We start from the raw sequence: 18,766 nt of genomic DNA, 5'->3' as shown, positions 1-18,766 counted from the left end.
ATAAACTAACTCCAGTGATAGTAAATGACCTGCCTAAGGTCAAGAACCCCAAGGATCCTTAGCAAAATGTTATAATTCTAAGATATTCCAAAAATAATATACTTAAAGCCACGGATCCAAAATATTGATTTATTTCTCAAGGTATACTACTCTGATGTTCTGCAGAATATTAGCAGATATTTGGCAAATTGGGATTCTTTGGTTAAGTAAGTTTATAAATGTTGGGTTAAACAAAGACTCTTAGCTATATCAATGAACTTTATGCATCTCCAAGAGGAGAAATACAGTAGACAATTGGTTTTACAAACTTATTTGACCAAAGATGCCACTCTCTACCCACAGAACATAGCATACAACCAACGAGAAATACTCTCCTAAGTTGTTTTCTAGAGTCTTGTCTTGCTTCCTGAGAATTTGTTATCACAACACCACCAGAAGGATTTTTCTAAAATCTGACCTGATTATGTAGCCCCTTAGCTTATATCCTTTCAACAGCTCCCTTCTGCCAGTCTGGTTAAGCCCACCCTTTGGCATGGCATGATACTACATTACTTGTACAGGTCAGCTCTTACCTCACCTGGAATTTTATACTCCCATATTGTGGTTTAAATCCTCTTCTCCTCCCCATACACCTGAGTGATACCACAAACTCACATCCATTAACAGTGGGGTGGGGCATGGCAATGAGTTCCTTAGGAGGAATATCTGAGTCCCCTGTGGTCTCTGGGTATAGGCTTGCATGGATATAGGAGAAATGACTTCTGGTTTTTTTGTTTGTTTTTATTATTTTTTAAACAACCCTTTAAAAAACCCTTCTGAGCCTGGAGACAGCACAAAAGAGAGCAAGGCCCAGATTTGGCCCATAGGCCACAGTTTGCTAACTCTTGAATTAGAGGACAGCACAATTCAGGACACTCAAGGTTACCCACAATGAGTACTGCCTAGAACATGGAAGGAATATGAAGGGTGCTCCACGCCAAAAAGCCAGAAGCCAAGAAACACAAGGGGCTCTAACAGATTGGTTGCGGAATAGCGGTGAAATAACCAGGCAAGACAACCCCTGCTCATGCCCCTTCCCTCATTTGAGACCAGATAGCTGAGAAAGGAGTAATGTTTCCAGGTGGAAACAATGATTGGGACAGAGGGATAGGGTATTATTACTAGGCACTAGTAGCATTCAGGAAAAAAAATAGAGAATACATAATCCAGAAGACCAGCCATAAATGGATCCCAAACAGCATCATCCCATGTTGCTATACCATACTCTGAAAACATTATCAAGCACAGCTGTAGCAATTACATCCTCCCTTCAGCATGGGTGAGCTGGGTCAGCAGAGAATGCAGACCAGCTGGCAGAGAGTCTCAAACAAAAATGAGCTCACTATCAGCAATCCAGCTGAACACTGGAGAATGCAAATTAAAAAATGAACAAAAAATTTGCAAAGGAGAGTCCACAGAACAAACAAAAAAGCGGCATTAAATATAATTATTATCCTTGGAAAGATAAAGAAAAGTAGAACCATGAAATGAAAGAACTATTATAAAAATCCAACATAATTTAAAAATATTTTAAAATTATGTACATATTTGTATATAGTAAATATTTTTAAAGTACATATTTTTAAATAAAAAGAAATTGTTGAAACATTTATTAGAAGGACTGAATAAGCAACTCAATGTACAAGTTTTAGAGAAATACATTAAACAGAGAAATTATCCCAGAACTTAGAATGAAGAAATGAAAAGTATAAAAGAAATGTTAAGAGACAAATGAATCCAACTGGAAGTTTCATCATCTTAAAAAAGTTCCATAAGAAGAGAACAGAAAGAATGTAGAAAGGCAATATTTAAAGTAGGAGCTTAGAATTTCCTAGAATTAAAAATACACATAAGTCGATAAGGCAAAAAAGCGTATCATCTACTAAGGAGGATAAGTAAGGAAAACAAACATCTGCACACATGTACATATATCTGAGAGGGAACAGTACAATTTCTGAAATATTAAAGTAGAAAAATAACAAATGCAACTAGAAAAAAGTATTATAAATCAAAGGATTAAGAAGCAGAATAATATAATACTTCTATCAGCAATTAGTGGGTGTAAGAGAACAACGAAGCAGTATCTTCAAAGGCCTAGAATTTTGTGCCTAGAATTTTATATCTAGCTAAACTAACCTGCATTTAACATGACAATCAAAGGACATTTTTGGATATGCAAGCACTCAAAGTTTGCACCAAAGTTTACCAACATGGGTGTACTTCAGCAAGGAAAAAACAAAGTATTCACGACAGCAGTGATATCTAAGAAACATTGTTGGGAAAATTTTTACAATTTTTTTGTTTCCCAAATAATAAGGAAAAAGTTATTTACTAACAATCTAAGAAGTTAAAGGAAAAATAACACATGAGAGGTGGGGAGTGGGAATCTGAGAAAAGTAAAAATATCTTAAGCTTCTTAACTTGGCAACAAAGGGACTTAGAAACTAGAAACTGATTTTTTTTTCTAACTGCTTCTAAAATTAGTAAGTTTTAAAATTTAAAATAATTAGAAGAGCAAACTGGTAGAGGGAAAAATAAAGTATATGTATACACAGACATAGCAGAAGGCATAGGAGGGCTGTAGAACTACTCATGCAGGTCCAAATGCCCTGTCTACTTGTTCCTCTACAGCTCGAGCACTGCCTCCATCTAGACCATTCCTAAAAACCTCACATCTCTCCTTCTCCCCACCCATGATCCCACCACATACTGAACAAATTTATATTACAGTATCTATAATACTTCATTATGTTTGTTGTTTACAAACCAATCTTGCTCATTAGGCATAAACTCTTAAGGCCCAGAACAGCCTCCTTCTCATTTCTACATCCCTTCCTATATCACAGTTACTCAATGTTTGTTGAATGGATGAAAATAGAGGCAATTTTTACATACTTAAAACAACTAGAGAATTGATTGTACGTGACCAAGGTTATAACATAATAAATTGTTGTAAGAGGCTAAAAACCATGTCTAAGTTACTACTGCATTTCTGACAAAGTCATTCTTGGATATTTTTGTTAAGTTTAGAAATCAATTGAAATCAGGATGTAGGAGGACGTACTAGACAACATTAAGGTGTCTTCCATCTCCAAAGCTCAAAGTTTAGAGAAAAACTTTAAGAGATACTTTGACTGATTGTCCCTGAAATCGTACAACACCTGCAGAAGCTCTATGTCTTCATGGTTTTCAGACCCAGGAGTATTCTCCATCAATATGGCGGACATCACTCGCACGTTCATTTTCACCATATCCAATTCACTGTGCAGTTTTCCAATCTGTAGAGAGCAACACAATCACCAGTCAGTGCAACACACAAAGAATAACTACCTTGTTTCCTGCCCCCATGGGATATTTGCTGGACGAAAAAATGCTTTTGCAAAATTTAATATTTTCAAACTTAAATTTCATATAAATATACATAGTTATTTTACAAATGTATACCTTGTCACCTTCTAAAAGGACTTGAGATCTCTTGTAATAAACCCCAAAATGTGCTTTAGGAATTTTAAAAATGAAAGAAAAGAAAAGATTAGAACTCAATATGGAGAAGGGAGAAGTACTAGGTACCTAGCAGAAGAAGGTACCAGAAACCTGGATAAAATGGCAAAAGTTATCCTGAGTTTCTTGGCAACCAATAGGATAAAAGAAAAACAAATGAGGGTTATCTAGTTCTCATGGTATTAAAGAAGAAGGAATAAAGAAACACCTTTTTTTCCTGTATTAAATTCTAAGAGGAATTAGTCACATGAATTTTTATATAAGAAAAAAATAAATAATACAAAATCTTCAATTATAATTCCTTTACAGCAGAACGGAAATGAGCCTCATATAATAATCGTTTATCTGTACCTTGGATAAACTGATATACACAAAGAAGTAAATACAATTCAGTTGGCATAATAAATACAAGTAATAAGACTACCATTTACTAAACTCTCTGAAATATGTGACAGTCCTACCAGAAGTAACAGGAATTAGCTGATGGACACTAGATCCAGTCCACAGTGAAGGCTCCACAAAGCCCTGAAAGCCACCAGGCAAGCACAACTCTTAAAGAGTTGCACTTTGGAAGCAGACAGAACCCATGGGATTACTCCTTCTTGGAACTGAACTATGGTAAGTCACACAGCATTACTAAGCCTCGGTTTCATCCTCTGTAAAATGAGTGTACCTACATCTCAATGTTGTTAACCAGAAAAGACAAACTGTATATAAGGTGCTTACAAATCAGGAAAAGACATCGATAAACACAGTGACTGCTGTTGTTACCTGTTCTGGGACCAATGTAATAGTCGAGTTCCTTGGCGCAATCACGGAAGAAAGAGCTGGTGCAGTAGGGACAGATGCTGGAGGATTTGATGAGATTTGAGCAGTCTATGAGTATGAAATATGGTAATATTATTATGTGAATTAACATAGCCACCCAACGCCAAGCTTTTTCCATTCAGCTAACTCAAGCACTCTCAAAGTCCTGTGTACAGGGTATCTGCTCAGAGTAAATCACCAACTACACAACCCGTCCAGGAATTTTCTGAAGAATGCTAAGCAAATGAGATGCCCATAATAAAGCAGGTATTCAACAAAAGGTGGCTATTAGGATTATCATTTACCACTTAATAAAATGCGCCCACCCACCCCCCCCCCCTTTTTTTTTTTTTAACCAAGGGTCTAAGTGATAAACTGCCATGTGAGATTATTGATGCCTTCTCTTTGGGTTGTTAATAACAAATGGTAGCTCCATTCATGTCAAGTCTTTTTTAAGCCACAGCTGACAAGGCATATCCTTCTCCATCAATGACCCTCCTCCAACCTTGGGTGGAGAGATGAAAGCTCAAGGCTCTAGGCCAGTGCTTCTCAACATTAATGTGCAGAGAAAACACTCGGAAATCTTGTAAAAAGGGAGGTTCTGATTAGTCTAGGGTGGAGCATGCCAAACAAACTTTCACACTTTAAGTAGCAAAACACACTTTAGGCAGCAAAATCCCAAGTCTCGGTTATTCTATGAGATACTGCAATATCCTTCTAATAAATTCATCTTTTTGCTTAAGCTAGGTGGATTTAGGGTTGTCTCCTGCAATGAGAAAAGACCCAAGTGATATACTACTATAGTCTCCATGGGTCAAAGAAAGGCCTCCTACCTCCTGTCTTGCTGTTTCAGCCTCTGCTCCTGAGGGAGGAAACTGAACGCCTTTCTTAAGCAGGTCGAGGTATATTTCTTTGACTTCGCTTACATCCACACCTCCTGGGAAACCCTGTGACCAAGTCTGAATTCAAGAGATGAAAAGTTCCAGAGTTAAAACAGCAGCAAAACCAAAACACAATTTTTTTTTTTTTTTTGAGACAGAGTCTCACGCTATTGCCCGGGCTGGAGTGCAATGGCAAAATCTCTGCTCACTGCAATCTCCGCCTCCCGGGTTCATGCGATTCTCCTGCCTCAGCCTCTCGAGTAGCTGGGATTACAGGTGCCCGCCACCACGCCTGGCTTATTTTTTGTATTTTTTAGTAGAGACAGGGTTTCACTACGTTGGCCAGGCTGGTCTCGAACTCCTGACTTTGTGATCCGCCCACCTCAGCCTCCCAAAGCGCTGGGATTACAGGCGTGAGCCACCGCACCCAGCTGAAAACACAATTCTTAAGCTCCTGATAGAAAATAAGAGATCAATAATTATGTACCCCACTCAGAAAGAGAAAGCTACTTTTCAATGCCATGGGCAATTTCATTTGAAATTCAACGAAATTTGAAAATTTCATTTTCAAAGGCTAGGAAAATATAAAATCTTTTAAATCAGACTTCCATGCCTCAAAATCTTGAAGAAACCCTAAGATATATACCATCAATTGTTTTTTGCTGCTCTGAATCCAAAATTAATAGATTCCAAAATAACATCAGTAGCTCTTTTTCCAAGTAACCTTGAACTAGTCAGTTAGCTGGAACAGTTCCCCTACCTGCAAAATGAACATACACATCACTGTCTTTCCTATTTGACATAGATAAAATAGAAACTGAGAGGAAAGTAGGGAAATGACTACAAATTCTTCAGAAAAAGGGCACCATCTAATGCCAAAAAATTATTATCACACAGAAACTAAAACAGCAAAAATGCTTTTCTGGCTCAATCCTAGACATATAAAAGGTAAGTGAAACGATCAGGAGGTAAGCTATTAAATCCCTAATCTTAGAAATTTACCATCCCATGAGGTACACAACAGACTTACCTTAATGAAATTCAAGATTCTATTCTGAATGTCTAATGGCAAGTTGTATCTGGGATTCAGTAGCTTAACTAAATTCTCTTTAACAAATTCCTTCTTCACAATCAGAGACTGGAAACTTGGACCACAGTTCTGCACACACATGTCAATAAGCTAAATTAGAAAAAAAATTAAACATTATATTTATCTGGCAAAACCACCTCCCAAAAATGTAAGGGAAAAACTGCTAAATAATGATTTCTACCAGCATCCTAATTAACAAACATAATTTAGTATCTACTAAAATATATGGCAAAATGTTAGGTTCTGGGGATACGTGGAAGTATGAGCATAATGTAACAGTCTGGAGGACAGACTTATTGAGGAGTCCCAGCACATCCAGAAGGGCATTAACAGCAATGCAGAGTACTAAATGCTAAATGCTGAAGGGACGTGCAGGCCAAACATATGAGCTATGGACGGAATAATATCTGTCCCCGTTTACCCAGGGTAGCACAGGTATATTCCCAATGTCCTGTTTATTAATGATGACACACCCTTTCACTTTCAAAAATGTCCTGGTTTGGATGATAGATTACACAGTCACCCCAGCTATAGGACCTTATAGACAGGAGTGATTATTTAGGGCTAGGTGGTCTTACAAGACTTTTGGAAAAGGCTAATTGGAAGCTGGGCTTTGCAAAATGGCTAAGAACAGTAAAAATGAGTATAGAGCTATATTCTAGACAGAGAAATTGTATGGAAAATATATAAATGTGGAAAAGTGAGTAAGTTATGAAGGGAGAGATAAGTACTCTGGTCTGTCTAGTAGAGGCATCCTGATATAGGTAAATTGGGGATACTGGAAAGATAGGGTGGATAAAGTCCGTCCAGGTTGTAGAGGAGTTTGTGTGGCAGTGCAAAGGGTGTGGATATTATCTTGAAGGCACTAAGAAGTTACAGAGGGTCTCTGTTAGTTTGTCACCATCACACCTTTACCCTGAAATTGAGGAAAAGGTTAATGTGTGCAAAGTAATATTCTGGATAGATTGTCAGGTAGCACTCTGCAAAGGCAAGCGGAGAGAGAAGAAACCTGGAACGACAGAAAGATCCAGTAGCAATCCACTAGTTCAGGCATGATATACAAAAGGCCTAAACTAAGATGATGTGGGTACAAGAAAAGGAGTCATGACAGCATTATGAAGGAAGAACTTTGAATGACAGTGCTGGTCAAAAAAGGAAGATGACTGAAAGTTAAATGACTCTCATTCTGCGTGAGGACCCCTGTGATGGAAATTTGGAAGAGGGGGTGGTATGGCTAGTCTAGGTGTAAAAATGATGGGCTGAAATTTAGATACTTTGAGTTCAAAAGATAAGGGGCATTTAAGTAGGTGTTTAGCAGTGAGCTGGACACACACAGCTATAGTTCAAGAGAGTGAAGGGTCAAAAGTGAGTCATCAAGGCTGCCTACAATGAGAAGAGAGGAGGAAAGGCTGAAACACTGGGGTTCACCTACTATAAGGGCCAACGAAAATCCAAGGAAGGCAATCAAAGAGTAACTGACAGAAAATGAACAAAATCAGGAGTACGTAAGGCACCTCTTTGGTGAAGTCAAAAGAAAAGTTTCCTGGAGGATGGGGTGTTATACAGTTAAGAAGATGGACTGAGGAACATCAGTTCCCTTGAAAAACACATTTGCAATAAAGCAACATGAGCAGAAACTTGACTACGAAAGAATGAACTGATACTGAAGAACTGCATGCAGGAAGTAGATTTCTAAAAGTAATCTAAAAACAAAATTAAATCTTTAGTTTCCATGCTACCACCTCAAATTAGAAAGGTCATAGAAACCATAACATGACCAGGATAGGTATAATCATCTCTGCAGAATAGAAGCCCTGAAAATGGACTTCATGCCATGCTTTGCATTTTTAGTCTCTCTTTAATGGCAATACATAAAGCGGCAGCATGTATGAATGCTATAGTTTTAAGGCACTGTGACCAAGAAAGTAATCAGAAAATATAGAAGCTGAGCACATGCAGCTGTGTGAAACACAGGGAAAACCTTTAAGGCAAAGGAAAATAAAAACAAAATCCAAAATATATTAAGATGAATCTGTACTAGTACAGGTTGGTGAGACAAAGTTGGAAAGTTGAATAACATGTCATTTAGCTTGATAGATTATTGTAATGAGTTTTTAATGGGTGAAATGCTGAAAGGAAAAGTGCTTCTAGCTCAATGTGAGTTTACAGAAATATTTCACCTAACTAGTTGTACAGTCTTACGCAAATACCTAGCCCCCAGGTGTCACTCTCCCTAGGTGTATTTCTTGCTAAATAATTTGCAAACCACTTTTTTTTTTTTTTTTTTTTGAGACAGGGTCTCACTCTGTCACCTAGGCTGGAGTGCAGTGGCACAATCTCAACATCTCAACTCACTGCAACCTCTGCCTCTCGGGTTCAGGTGATTCTCATGCCTCAGCTTCCCAAGTAGCTGAGATTACAGGCATGCACCATCACGCCCAGCTAATTTTTGTATTTTTAGTAGACATGAGTTTTCGTCATATTGGCCAGGCTGGTCTCGAACTCCTAGCCTCAAGTGATCCACCCACCCCGGCCCACCCAATGCTGGGATTAGTCATGAACCACTGCACCTGGTCCTCACAAACTAATTTTTATCTTTGGTGCAACAAGATTTTATGATAATGGGTAACACTTCCAGGAGGTACATGCACAAAATCAAAGAGTCAACATGAAATGCTAAAAATGTGGACATCTGGAGATTAGCAGTCACACCTTTTGTGTTTTCCCATTAGAATCAAGAATGTCAGGACTAATTACTTCTACATCACCTCCTCTATTATGTCACCAGAACCTCTTTCACCCTCCAACTCACTCAAATAAGTAATAAAACCTATGTGGCAAATTGGAAAAATTAAATATGTTTTCACATATTCTGAAATTGAACTTTGGTGCAAATGTGTTCAGATAACCCATCTTTGGAAATAAGACAAATAAGAATCCATAATCTGAGGTGGGATTGAAAACTCAGGAGCCAAGGAACAAAGAGAGACTGAAGGGGGTGACTCCAGGCTTCACTGATCTTTTGGGCTTGGCTGGGCAAATCACTTATCCTAAGCCTCAGTGTCCTTATCTGCAAAATGGACATAATATCTCCCTCTAGAGACTTGTTGTAAGGCCCAAATGAAACATAACAAAGAGCCTGCCACAAAGCAGGACCTCAATACATGGCAACTATTTAGATCATCTTCCATGGAGAACTTCCTAGCGGGAGTGAATGTGATGATTAGCTGATCTAAGTATTTTAAGAGAGGGCTGGAAGAAAAAGAGGTGGTTGACAGTTTTCTCACTGTAAATTTCCAAACCAGGCAGAGTGACAACAACCAGGTTTCAGGGCCCTCAGAGCTACACCTGGGCCATGAATAGTGCGTACACCAAGGTGACTACCCCACCCTATGATGACACCCCTAGGAGAGGCCTCAGTCTTCTCACTCCCTCCAACTGCAACAAGCTCCTGGGGGGACAACCACATGGTTTTGTTTTGCTTTGTTTTGTTTTGTTTGGATACAGAGTCTCGCTTTGTCACCCAGGCTGGAGTGCAGTGGCACAATCTAGGCTCACTGCAACCTCCGCCTCCTGGGTTCAAGCAATTTTCCTGCCTCAGCCTCCCGAGTAGCTGGGATTACAGACACCTGCCACCATGACTGGCTAGTTTTTGTATTTTCAGTAGAGATGGGGTATTACCATGTTGCCCAGGCTGGTCTCTAACTCCTGACCTGAAGTGATCTACCCTCCTCGGCCTCCCAAAGTGCTGGGATTACAGGCATGAGCCACTGCACCCAGCCTGATATTTTGTTTCACTGGTAAATTTGCCAAAGGAGAATAAACCAAGCTTTTTCTTCATTATTATTTTCAACCACATTTTACACATTTTATGAAAGCCCTGAAGCTCACTGCTTAGGGGGTGTTCCACAAAGGCCTATTAACTAATTGATTCTCAGGAAGCTGTTCAACTACTTTCCATTTGACAATAACAGTAGCCTCTTGCTGAGATTTATCACAATTGACTCATTCAAGAACAGAATACTCTCTGGCTCAGAGTAATAAAACCTGGTAACAAAATTCTGCTGAAACACAAAACAAAACTGCTCCACCAACTGATGGTAGGAAATCATAGTACAGCCAGGTTCCGTCAAAGCCTAATCAAGGCTAACACGTCCATGGAGAACTCAACGTGACAGATAACATAAAGAATATTTATAATCGAATTTGACACACTCTCATCACTTTACATTAATAAAATGGAAATGTCATATAAAGGGATTATTTTTAAAGAGTTTACTGGTAAACTTATAATTGCTTTTGACAGACATGGGTGACCCCTTCTGTGACTAATTTCCCTCATAATTAAATTTGGCTTCCATGAATATTAAAGTCAGTTCTGAGGCCTTAAGCATACCTCTGCAAGGCAGTGAGTAGTCTGAGATGAGGTGACTGGACCATTAAATACACAACTTGGGGAAATCAGCATGAAGATATGAAGAGTCAAAGGCCTATTTAAAAAAAATCCAAGGAAAAGCCAGGTGTTTTTCCTGACTTTAATGTACTGTGATCCCAAGGATGAAGGTGTATTCTGACCTCTGACTTGTGACTCTTGCCTGTTTTTAGGCACAGGCTTTAGATTCTCTTGTTCTCACACATTGGACAGAAACCACGAGGTAAGGGAGCTACAGATCTGAGGTGGAACAGATAATGGGAACGACAGCGAGCAGATTAGACTACCTGATGAGAAGGAAGAGTGGAAGCCCAAAGAGAAACAGAGGACCAGAGGCACAACACTCTGGAATGACCCAACTTTCTCAAGGAGGGTCCCTGGTCCATCCTCATAGGGAGGGAACCATGATGGAAGAAGATATGGAGGTGGGATTAAGAAGCAACCACTGAAACATCAAGTAGGCTGGGCACAATGGAGAAAGCGGCAAACTGTTATGAATGGTGATGAACACCTGTAAAAAGCAAAATAATAATACCCCATGCCGAAATAGAGAAGGGGGCATAAATTAATCTTCTGCCCTTCTCTTTCTTACTCAATTCTCCTAACCTTCGGCACCCTTAAGATATCCCAGATGTACTAAATGAATGGTTTACGTGAATATTAAAGTCAGTTATGAGGCCTTAAGCATACCTCTGCAAGGCAGTGAGTAGTCTGAGGTGAGGTGACTGGACCATTAAATACACATCTTGGGGAAATCAGCATGAAGATATGAAGAGTCAAAGGCCTATTTAAAGAAAATCCAAGGAAAAGGGCACATCTACTCATCTTTCTACTCCGGTTCTACAGTACCTTCCATTAGCCCTTGAGTCTTCCCGGATACTAGGAGAGACAGGATTAGGTGTGTGTATGAGGGTGGGGTGCTTAATCATTAATCCAGTCAACATCTGATATACCTGGCCCTGTACTACTCAGGAAGAAACTAAAGACACAAAGGAAACACAGTAGCCTGCTCTTTTAAGAGGCTTGATTCGTTCTGAGAAACAAAGTGGCATGAGGCAAAGGCTTGGAATTTAGAATCTGAGGAATGGGATCAAATCTTGCCTATGCTATGTAATAGCCATTTTCATCTCGGAAATAAATCAGTTTCTGTGAGTCTCAATTTCTTCATCTGTGAAACAGAGTTAATAACAGAACGACTTCACAGGGTTGTCAAGAGCATTGGTCAGGCGCCAGGCATTTCCATCAGTGACCCATCGTTCTGGGATTTCTACAGAAGTGCCTCATTCCTCTCTCCACAGTCTCCACCATTCTGTGACCTTCAAGAGTTAAGGACAGGTGAGAGGTCAAAAAAAAAAAAAAAAGGTGAAGGGGGAAAATGCCTCTAAAACTATATTCAGATCCCAATGTGAAGGGTTTCTTTAATGATCAAATCATGAAGACTGTTCACTGCATTTCTGCTTATTCAGTGAGCCTATGCAAGATGTCCATTTTCTTCTACATGTAACTAGAAACCAGGAGCTATGCTCACATATGCCCCAAAGTCCTCTTGATAAAGACTAATGCTCCTAAGGCAGTGTGATGTTGGCTGATTAGTGCCGTGACCATGCACAGTCTTGGGCTGGGCTAAGATAAACAAAGGCGTGCAGAATAAATCAGAAAGCTACACAGCTCACTCTCAGGCAGCAGGCAGGGCTTGCAACACATACTAAAGTAAAAAGGACAACTCACCAACGTGACTGAAGAGGTCATATGGCCAAGGATGGTGGGAAAATGGGAACACATCAAATAAGAGTCCACACTTAAATCACAGACAATACAACACACAGGAGAATTGCTTAAACCAACATAGAACATTCTCCAAGTCACACCAGGCAACAGAACTTGGTTGGAATTTAATGAGCTGAGAGCATCTCAGGATTCCACAAAGCTGTTCAAGTGAGGTAGAAAGCTAACAGGGAGGTATTTTTCAAAATTTCAATTCTCCTCATCTTAAATTATGGTTAACTAATACATGCACAAACTTTTTTTTTTTATTTTTGAGAAGGAGTCTTGCTCTGTTGCTCAAGCTGGAGGACAGTGGTACAATCTTGACTCACTGCAACCTCCACCTCCCAGGTTCAAGCAATTCTCCTGTCTCAGCCTCCCAAGTAGCTGGGACTACAGGCACACACCACCATGCCTGGCTACTTTTTGTATTTTTAGTAGAGATGAGGTTTCACCATATTGGTCAGGCTGGTCTCGAACTTCTGACCTCAGGTGATCCACCTGCCTTGGCCTCCCAAAGTGCTGGGATTATAGGCGTGAGGCACCGTGCCCAGGCACAAACTTTTTTTTTTTTTTTTAAGAGTTGAGGTCTCTCTTTGTCACTCAGGCTGAGTTGCAGTGACATGATCATAGCTCATTGCCATCTTGAATTCCTGGGCTCAAGTGATTGTCCTGCCTCAGCCTCCTAAGTGGCTGGGACTACAGATGCAAGCCACCACATCTGGCTAATTTTAAAACATTCTGTAGAGACGGGGTCTCACCATCTTGCCCAGGCTGTTCTCAAACTCCTGGGCTCAAGCGATCATCCCACCTCGGCCTCACAAAGTGCTGGGATTATAGGCATGAGCCACCACACCCAGCCAATACCCAAACTTCTTGATCAGTTCACCATGTATAATACATGTTAACCACCAATTCCTATCTCCTGACCAAGAAAAATTGATTTTTCAGGAACAAGCTCCTTCCATGAAATTAAATGCTATTAAATGCTATTATAAACAACTAAACTTTCTTTATTCTGCAGTTCTCATAAATGAAGAGTTTTAACTCATACTGTACACAACTCTTAGCTAACCTATTAGTTTTCTCAGAATACTTGCTTCGTATTTTTTACCCAGGATTAAAAATGTAACTATAGCTTGAGAAATCCTCGAGTCTTAATTATAAAATTAAAGTACTTACTGACAAGGTAAGTTGGATTTCTTTATGATTGTAGTTTTTGGAAATCCTTTTCTTCAAAGCTTTCACTGCATCTTTTGGCCTATGGCAATAAATACACTGAAATCACCAATTTAGACATTGCTGAAAACAAGCAGTCTCTCTGAAAAGCAACATGCATTCGGAGAGAGGAATGGCTAAGGAGCAGAAAACCAAGGCCTTGGTTCTACTGTGGGACCCTACGCAAGTGACTTAACTTCTTAAACCTAAATTTCTTCACGCATACAGGCAGACAATACCACCTACCGCCTTATGAGAATCAAATAAAATATTTTCGTGTAAGACTATTACCTAGAAAGAACTACCCATGAAATGTGCTCATTCCTGTATCCCTCTATCAATGCACAGAACCAATTTATAGGAAATGCAACTTCTGAAACAATGAATGTTACCATTTTTATTAAAACTATTAGTATTTCCTGAGCACCCTATAGACAAGGGGATGTAACAGGAATTACAACAAACTAGGTCAGGTGCCAACACGCCACGATTTTATGCTACAAAGAAAGGACTGTTTATAAGGATCCAAATTTACTTTAAGATTCTCTTTTTGTATTATCAATGAATTGGTATTATCAATGAAAATGTTCCCAGAGGAACTAAACATGGTAAATAGGATTATAGGAAAAAAACCATACACACTTAAAAGTACTAACCATAAGCACTTTCCATTTATTTATAATCGATAATTAACTTTGATGTTTTCTTTATCAACATAAGCTAGACTAAATCTCTTTTACTGTCAGTTATCACTTTAATATGCCCAGGAAAATTACCAGAATTGTGTTCCTTAGAACAACTTGTAATTGACTACAAGCAAACCAGTTTGCTCTTCTTAATGACTTTTTTCTTATAACTTCGATTCTCAAAAGTTTAAGAAGTCTAAGAACAAAAGATAGCACATGCTATAAGAATACAGCTTAAACATGGGTGAGTTGACATTCAGAAGGAAAAAAATTGCCCTGTGACAGGGAGGAAAAAAGACTGCTAGATTGTTTCCTGGTTACTAAAAACAATTGCCCAGAAATAGGTCACCACCAGGAGTCAACCAGCTTCTTGATAATATTTGACAGTTTCATCAAATACTGGCACTGGGAGCTGGAGATATTCCTAAAGAAGGAAACAATCTCTCTTTTTCAATCTTTTTTTTTTTTTTTTTTTTTTTTTTTTGAGATAGAGTCTTGCTTTGTTGCCCAGGCTGGAGTGCAGTGGCGTGATCTCTGCTCACTGCAAGCTCCGTCTCCCACGCTCACGCCATTCTCCTGCCTCAGCCTCCCAAGTAGCTGGGACTACAGGCACCCGCCACCATGCCCGGATAATTTTTTTTTGTATTTTTTAGTAGAGATGGGATTTCAACGTGTTAGCCAGGATGGTCTCGATCTCCTGACCTCATGATCTGCCCGCCTCAGCCTCCCAAAGTGCTGGGGATTACAGGCGTGAGCCACCGTGCCCCGCCTTTTTCAATCTTTTAGAAAGAAGGAATTTGAGCTTCACAGTGACAAAATTTGAAACTATTAAGGAAACTGCCAAGAGGAGAAAAATTATAGTGGATTTATGGATACTCCACATGTTGACGCAAGCAGCTGCCCCAATATTTCAACCTGACAAGTCTTCAAAAGATAGAGGGTGCCTAATGAATGATGAAAACACTCTTTGAACAACAAAACCGAAACATTTGCAAGAGAAAACGTGCTGTAGTTCTGATGCTTCTTATCAGAGGCAAATACATGGAAACCATGTTGTTGTACTCACCCATCCTGGGTAGTGTTAATTATGTCACAGATGTGCATGAACTGGCCCCAATCTTCGGTCTGAACTCCAGCAAATGTAGCCTTTTCTGCCAAGAAAAAGCTGTTGAGTCTGAGCTACAACAGAATAAAAAATGTCTGGTATTCCTGAAATAATCTGCCTAGGCTGCACTAGCAAGTGTCATTAAGTTTATATTGCCAAAGGGCAAAGTGATTTTTTTTGGAACAGTTCTCAGTAATTCAGGAATCAATCAGAACCCAAGTGCAGAGCGCTGCTGCAGCAACAGTAATGAGTGACCTATTAATAAAGACCACAAGCATAACACCTGGCCACAGGCCCAGGACAGGCCCGCTAAATCTCCGCCTGCCTGGCTTTCAGAGAAGGGAACTAGGGCTTAATGAGCAGCTACCTACAAGGTGAACTGCTTAGTGCTAAGTATTTTATCATATGCAGTCTCATTTAACCCACTGTTAGAGATGATGAGATAGAAGTTCAGAGAGGTTAGGAAATTACCAAAGTTACACAGTCAGTAGGAAGTAGAATTGGCATTCAAATCTAGGTTGTTTGGTCCCACTGTTTGTTTTTAAAAATAATTTATTCTCTGGGGGGACAGGAGGAAAGAACTTTTAAAGGAGAGAAGTAATCCGTCGGTTTTAGGAGCCAAAACATTGGCATAACTCCAAATAAAAGTAATACGTTTATTCTCCTATCATCTTAATCTCACGATTCCTTCAACCAACACTTGCAAAGACACTGCTTATCTCGACTACGTAAAAACTTCCATTGCATACGCTTTTACTATCAGCCTTAATTATTTCAAACTGGCGCTGGATAACTATCCGAACTAATAATAATAAGCGTCTAAACTAACCACAGCTGCACCAGGCTGACCAGAATGCTTCTGCACTTGGAACTCTATGATTAGATAATCAGGCATCTTTCTCTCTCCAGACAGCCCCTTTAAGAATACAAGATGTTATCTGGAAAGGGTAATGGAACACTCAGTATGAATGCGCTAACATCTTCCTAAGAAGGACAAGATCCCTAAGCATGAAAACACGGGTTTCTGGGGGAAATGGAGAAAAAAACAAAAAGGATAGAGAAGGGGAAGAATAAGGACTTGCTTGGGGGAACCCCAAAGTTTAGCTTGCTTTCAATCAAGGAAAAGAACCACTTGAGGCCGGGCCCGGTGGCTCACGCCTGTAATCCCAATCACTTTGGGAGGCCGAGGTGGGTGGATCGCCTGAGGTCAGGAGGTCGAGACCAGCCTGGCCAGTATGGTGAAACTCCATCTCTACTAAAAATACAAAAATTAGCCTGGCATGGTGGCATGTGCCTGTAGTCCCAGCTACTCGGGAGGCTGAGGAAGGAGAATTGCTTGAACCGGGAGGCGGAGGTTGCAGTGTGCCGAGAGCTACTGCACTCCAGCCTGGGTGACACTCCCCGTCTCAGAAACAAAAAACAACAACAAAAAACTTGAATTTGGCACCGAATGGACAAAGCTTATCTTCCTAGAAAACTCCTATTCACCCTTCAAAAGCCACAGCAGAATTCATTTCTCCCTTCTCCTAAGTTTTGTGTGTTTTGCATTTTCTTGCATTGCAAAGGTGCCATGCAAAACTGTGCCCGTCTTCCCTACAAAAGAGTTCGTTCCCTCAGGTTTGAGACCACGTCTCACCTTGGCCTCACCAGTGCCTGATCCAGGTCCAGGCACATAGCTGACAGTTAGTCCATGTTTACAGAATTAAAAAATTAAGCAGATGAATTGCTGAAGTTTCGTTTGCCTATGAAGATACAGTCTGAACCCATTTCTGCTCGGGGTTCATTCTAATATCCAACAAAGCACAGCCATTAAGGGAAAGCATCTCCTCAATGGTAGCTACCCTGACCATCTTATAAGGATGTGTAAACTAAGGTTCTGTTTAAGTGGTGTGTTAGGTGTCACAGCAGTTAGTAGAGCTGTGATCTAAATTTTCCAAATCTGGGCCTCCTTACTACAATGTACTACTAGGTTCTCACGATTTCATCACCCCACTAAGTTCCTGACATCATCACACTTTGCCTGGCATTAATATGCACTCGTGCCACACCCAATTCCCAAGGGAGGAATCAGGGAAAAGAAGGAGCAGTGAGCTGCTGCTGGTAAGAGTCCAATCACTGGCTTCTACATACATCATGCAAGGTACATCCGGAGGAGACAGAAATCATTTAGGTGGATGCCAGTGTAGTCCCCAGTGGCCTGCGAGAGACCTCCGTGGCCCCAGATGGCTCCTCTGTTCCCCTCCTCTTCCCTCCAATGCCAAGCATTTTCATTCTCTTTGTTTACCCAGAAAAGCAGTCCAGGTTGTATAAGCTTGGCACTGGAGAAAACTGGTTTGGGGAGACCTGCCCCTCACAGTAAGGCCACATCACTTAGTCTCCCAGAGCCTCCTCTTCGGATCTGTAAAACGAGCGTAACAATACGGTGCCCTGGAGAGTGCGCCTTTAGGAAGAACTTTCCCCTGGCAGAGAAGTTTCTGGTGTCTCCTGGTGGAGGCCCAAACACTCCATGCCTGACTCCCGCGGTTCACCTGTTTGGTTCCACTCCCCAGGAGGCATCGAAAGGAAGGTACATTTTTGAGGACTGAGGTTCTACAGTGAGTTGGCCAAGAAGGAAACGACGAAAGGGGGCCGGGTGGAATGCGGGTGCCCTGGGAAAGTTGCGGGGGGAGGGGAAGGATTTTTTCAAGTTGGACTAACTCCGTCCTCTGCAGGCCGAGAACCGATCAAGCAGGAAAGGATCCCACGGTCCCCTGCCTGCCTGGGCGTCTCTCCCCGCGCCTCCTTACCTATAAGGTGGCCCACGGAGGTCGCGTAGGGATCCCGGTGACTCTTGCCAAACGCCATGGTAGCGCCAAAGAGCCGGGCCCAGGAAATCCGCCTCCACCGCTCTCCGGCTCCCGACTCCACCCGCTCGGTACCCTTGGCTCCTCCTCTTCGCCCGAGCGCTTCCCGGGCTCTGGCGGAGGCGGTGCGTTCTGCGCTGCCGCTGCGGGGCGCGGGCACCGAGCTTGAGGAGCTGGGCGCGGGGCAGGGACGGGAGGGCGGAGCTTCGGGACTCCCCGCGCACCTGCAGCGCGTCCTGCAGGACCGGCGAGGAGGCTGCACTGCCGGCTGCAGGTGGTACAGGCGGGTAGTGGCGGGTGTATGGAGCCTGCGAGAGTGGCGCGGCCGCCCGCTTGGATGCCAGGTGGGCTCTTCGCCCGGTGCAGGAGGAGCAGGCAGCCCAGAATCTCCAGCCTGGGA

The 18,766-nt window shown here is 41.2% G+C and overlaps 1 protein-coding gene across 5 annotated transcripts in view; it reads right to left on the bottom strand.

Annotated features, from left to right (window-relative positions):
• The window catches only part of TOM1L1 (target of myb1 like 1 membrane trafficking protein), a 55,278-nt gene extending 36,736 nt beyond the window's left edge, over positions 1-18,542 (bottom strand). For 3 of the 5 annotated variants that reach the window (XM_003272275.3, XM_030828591.1, XM_012503340.2), the window contains exons 1-7: positions 18,310-18,475; positions 15,485-15,569; positions 13,697-13,775; positions 6,259-6,408; positions 5,181-5,306; positions 4,312-4,416; positions 3,201-3,317 (exon numbers count right to left, since the gene is read on the bottom strand). In XM_003272275.3, the coding sequence (XP_003272323.1) occupies positions 3,201-3,317; positions 4,312-4,416; positions 5,181-5,306; positions 6,259-6,408; positions 13,697-13,775; positions 15,485-15,569; positions 18,310-18,367 (720 nt within the window). In that variant the 5' untranslated portion in view covers positions 18,368-18,475. Of the gene's footprint in view, positions 1-3,200; positions 3,318-4,311; positions 4,417-5,180; positions 5,307-6,258; positions 6,409-12,478; positions 12,487-13,696; positions 13,776-15,484; positions 15,570-18,309 lie in introns of all 5 variants that reach the window. The other 2 variants (XM_030828592.1, XM_003272276.4) reach the window with 2 other exon arrangements.
• Positions 18,543-18,766: the final 224 nt, after the last annotated feature.

This window comes from Nomascus leucogenys, chromosome 14 (assembly GCF_006542625.1).
Source record: "Nomascus leucogenys isolate Asia chromosome 14, Asia_NLE_v1, whole genome shotgun sequence".
In the NCBI taxonomy this organism is placed as follows: domain Eukaryota; kingdom Metazoa; phylum Chordata; class Mammalia; order Primates; family Hylobatidae; genus Nomascus; species Nomascus leucogenys.
The sequence above is the reverse complement of the archived record's forward strand: the minus strand, read 5'-3'. Positions and strand labels throughout refer to the sequence as shown.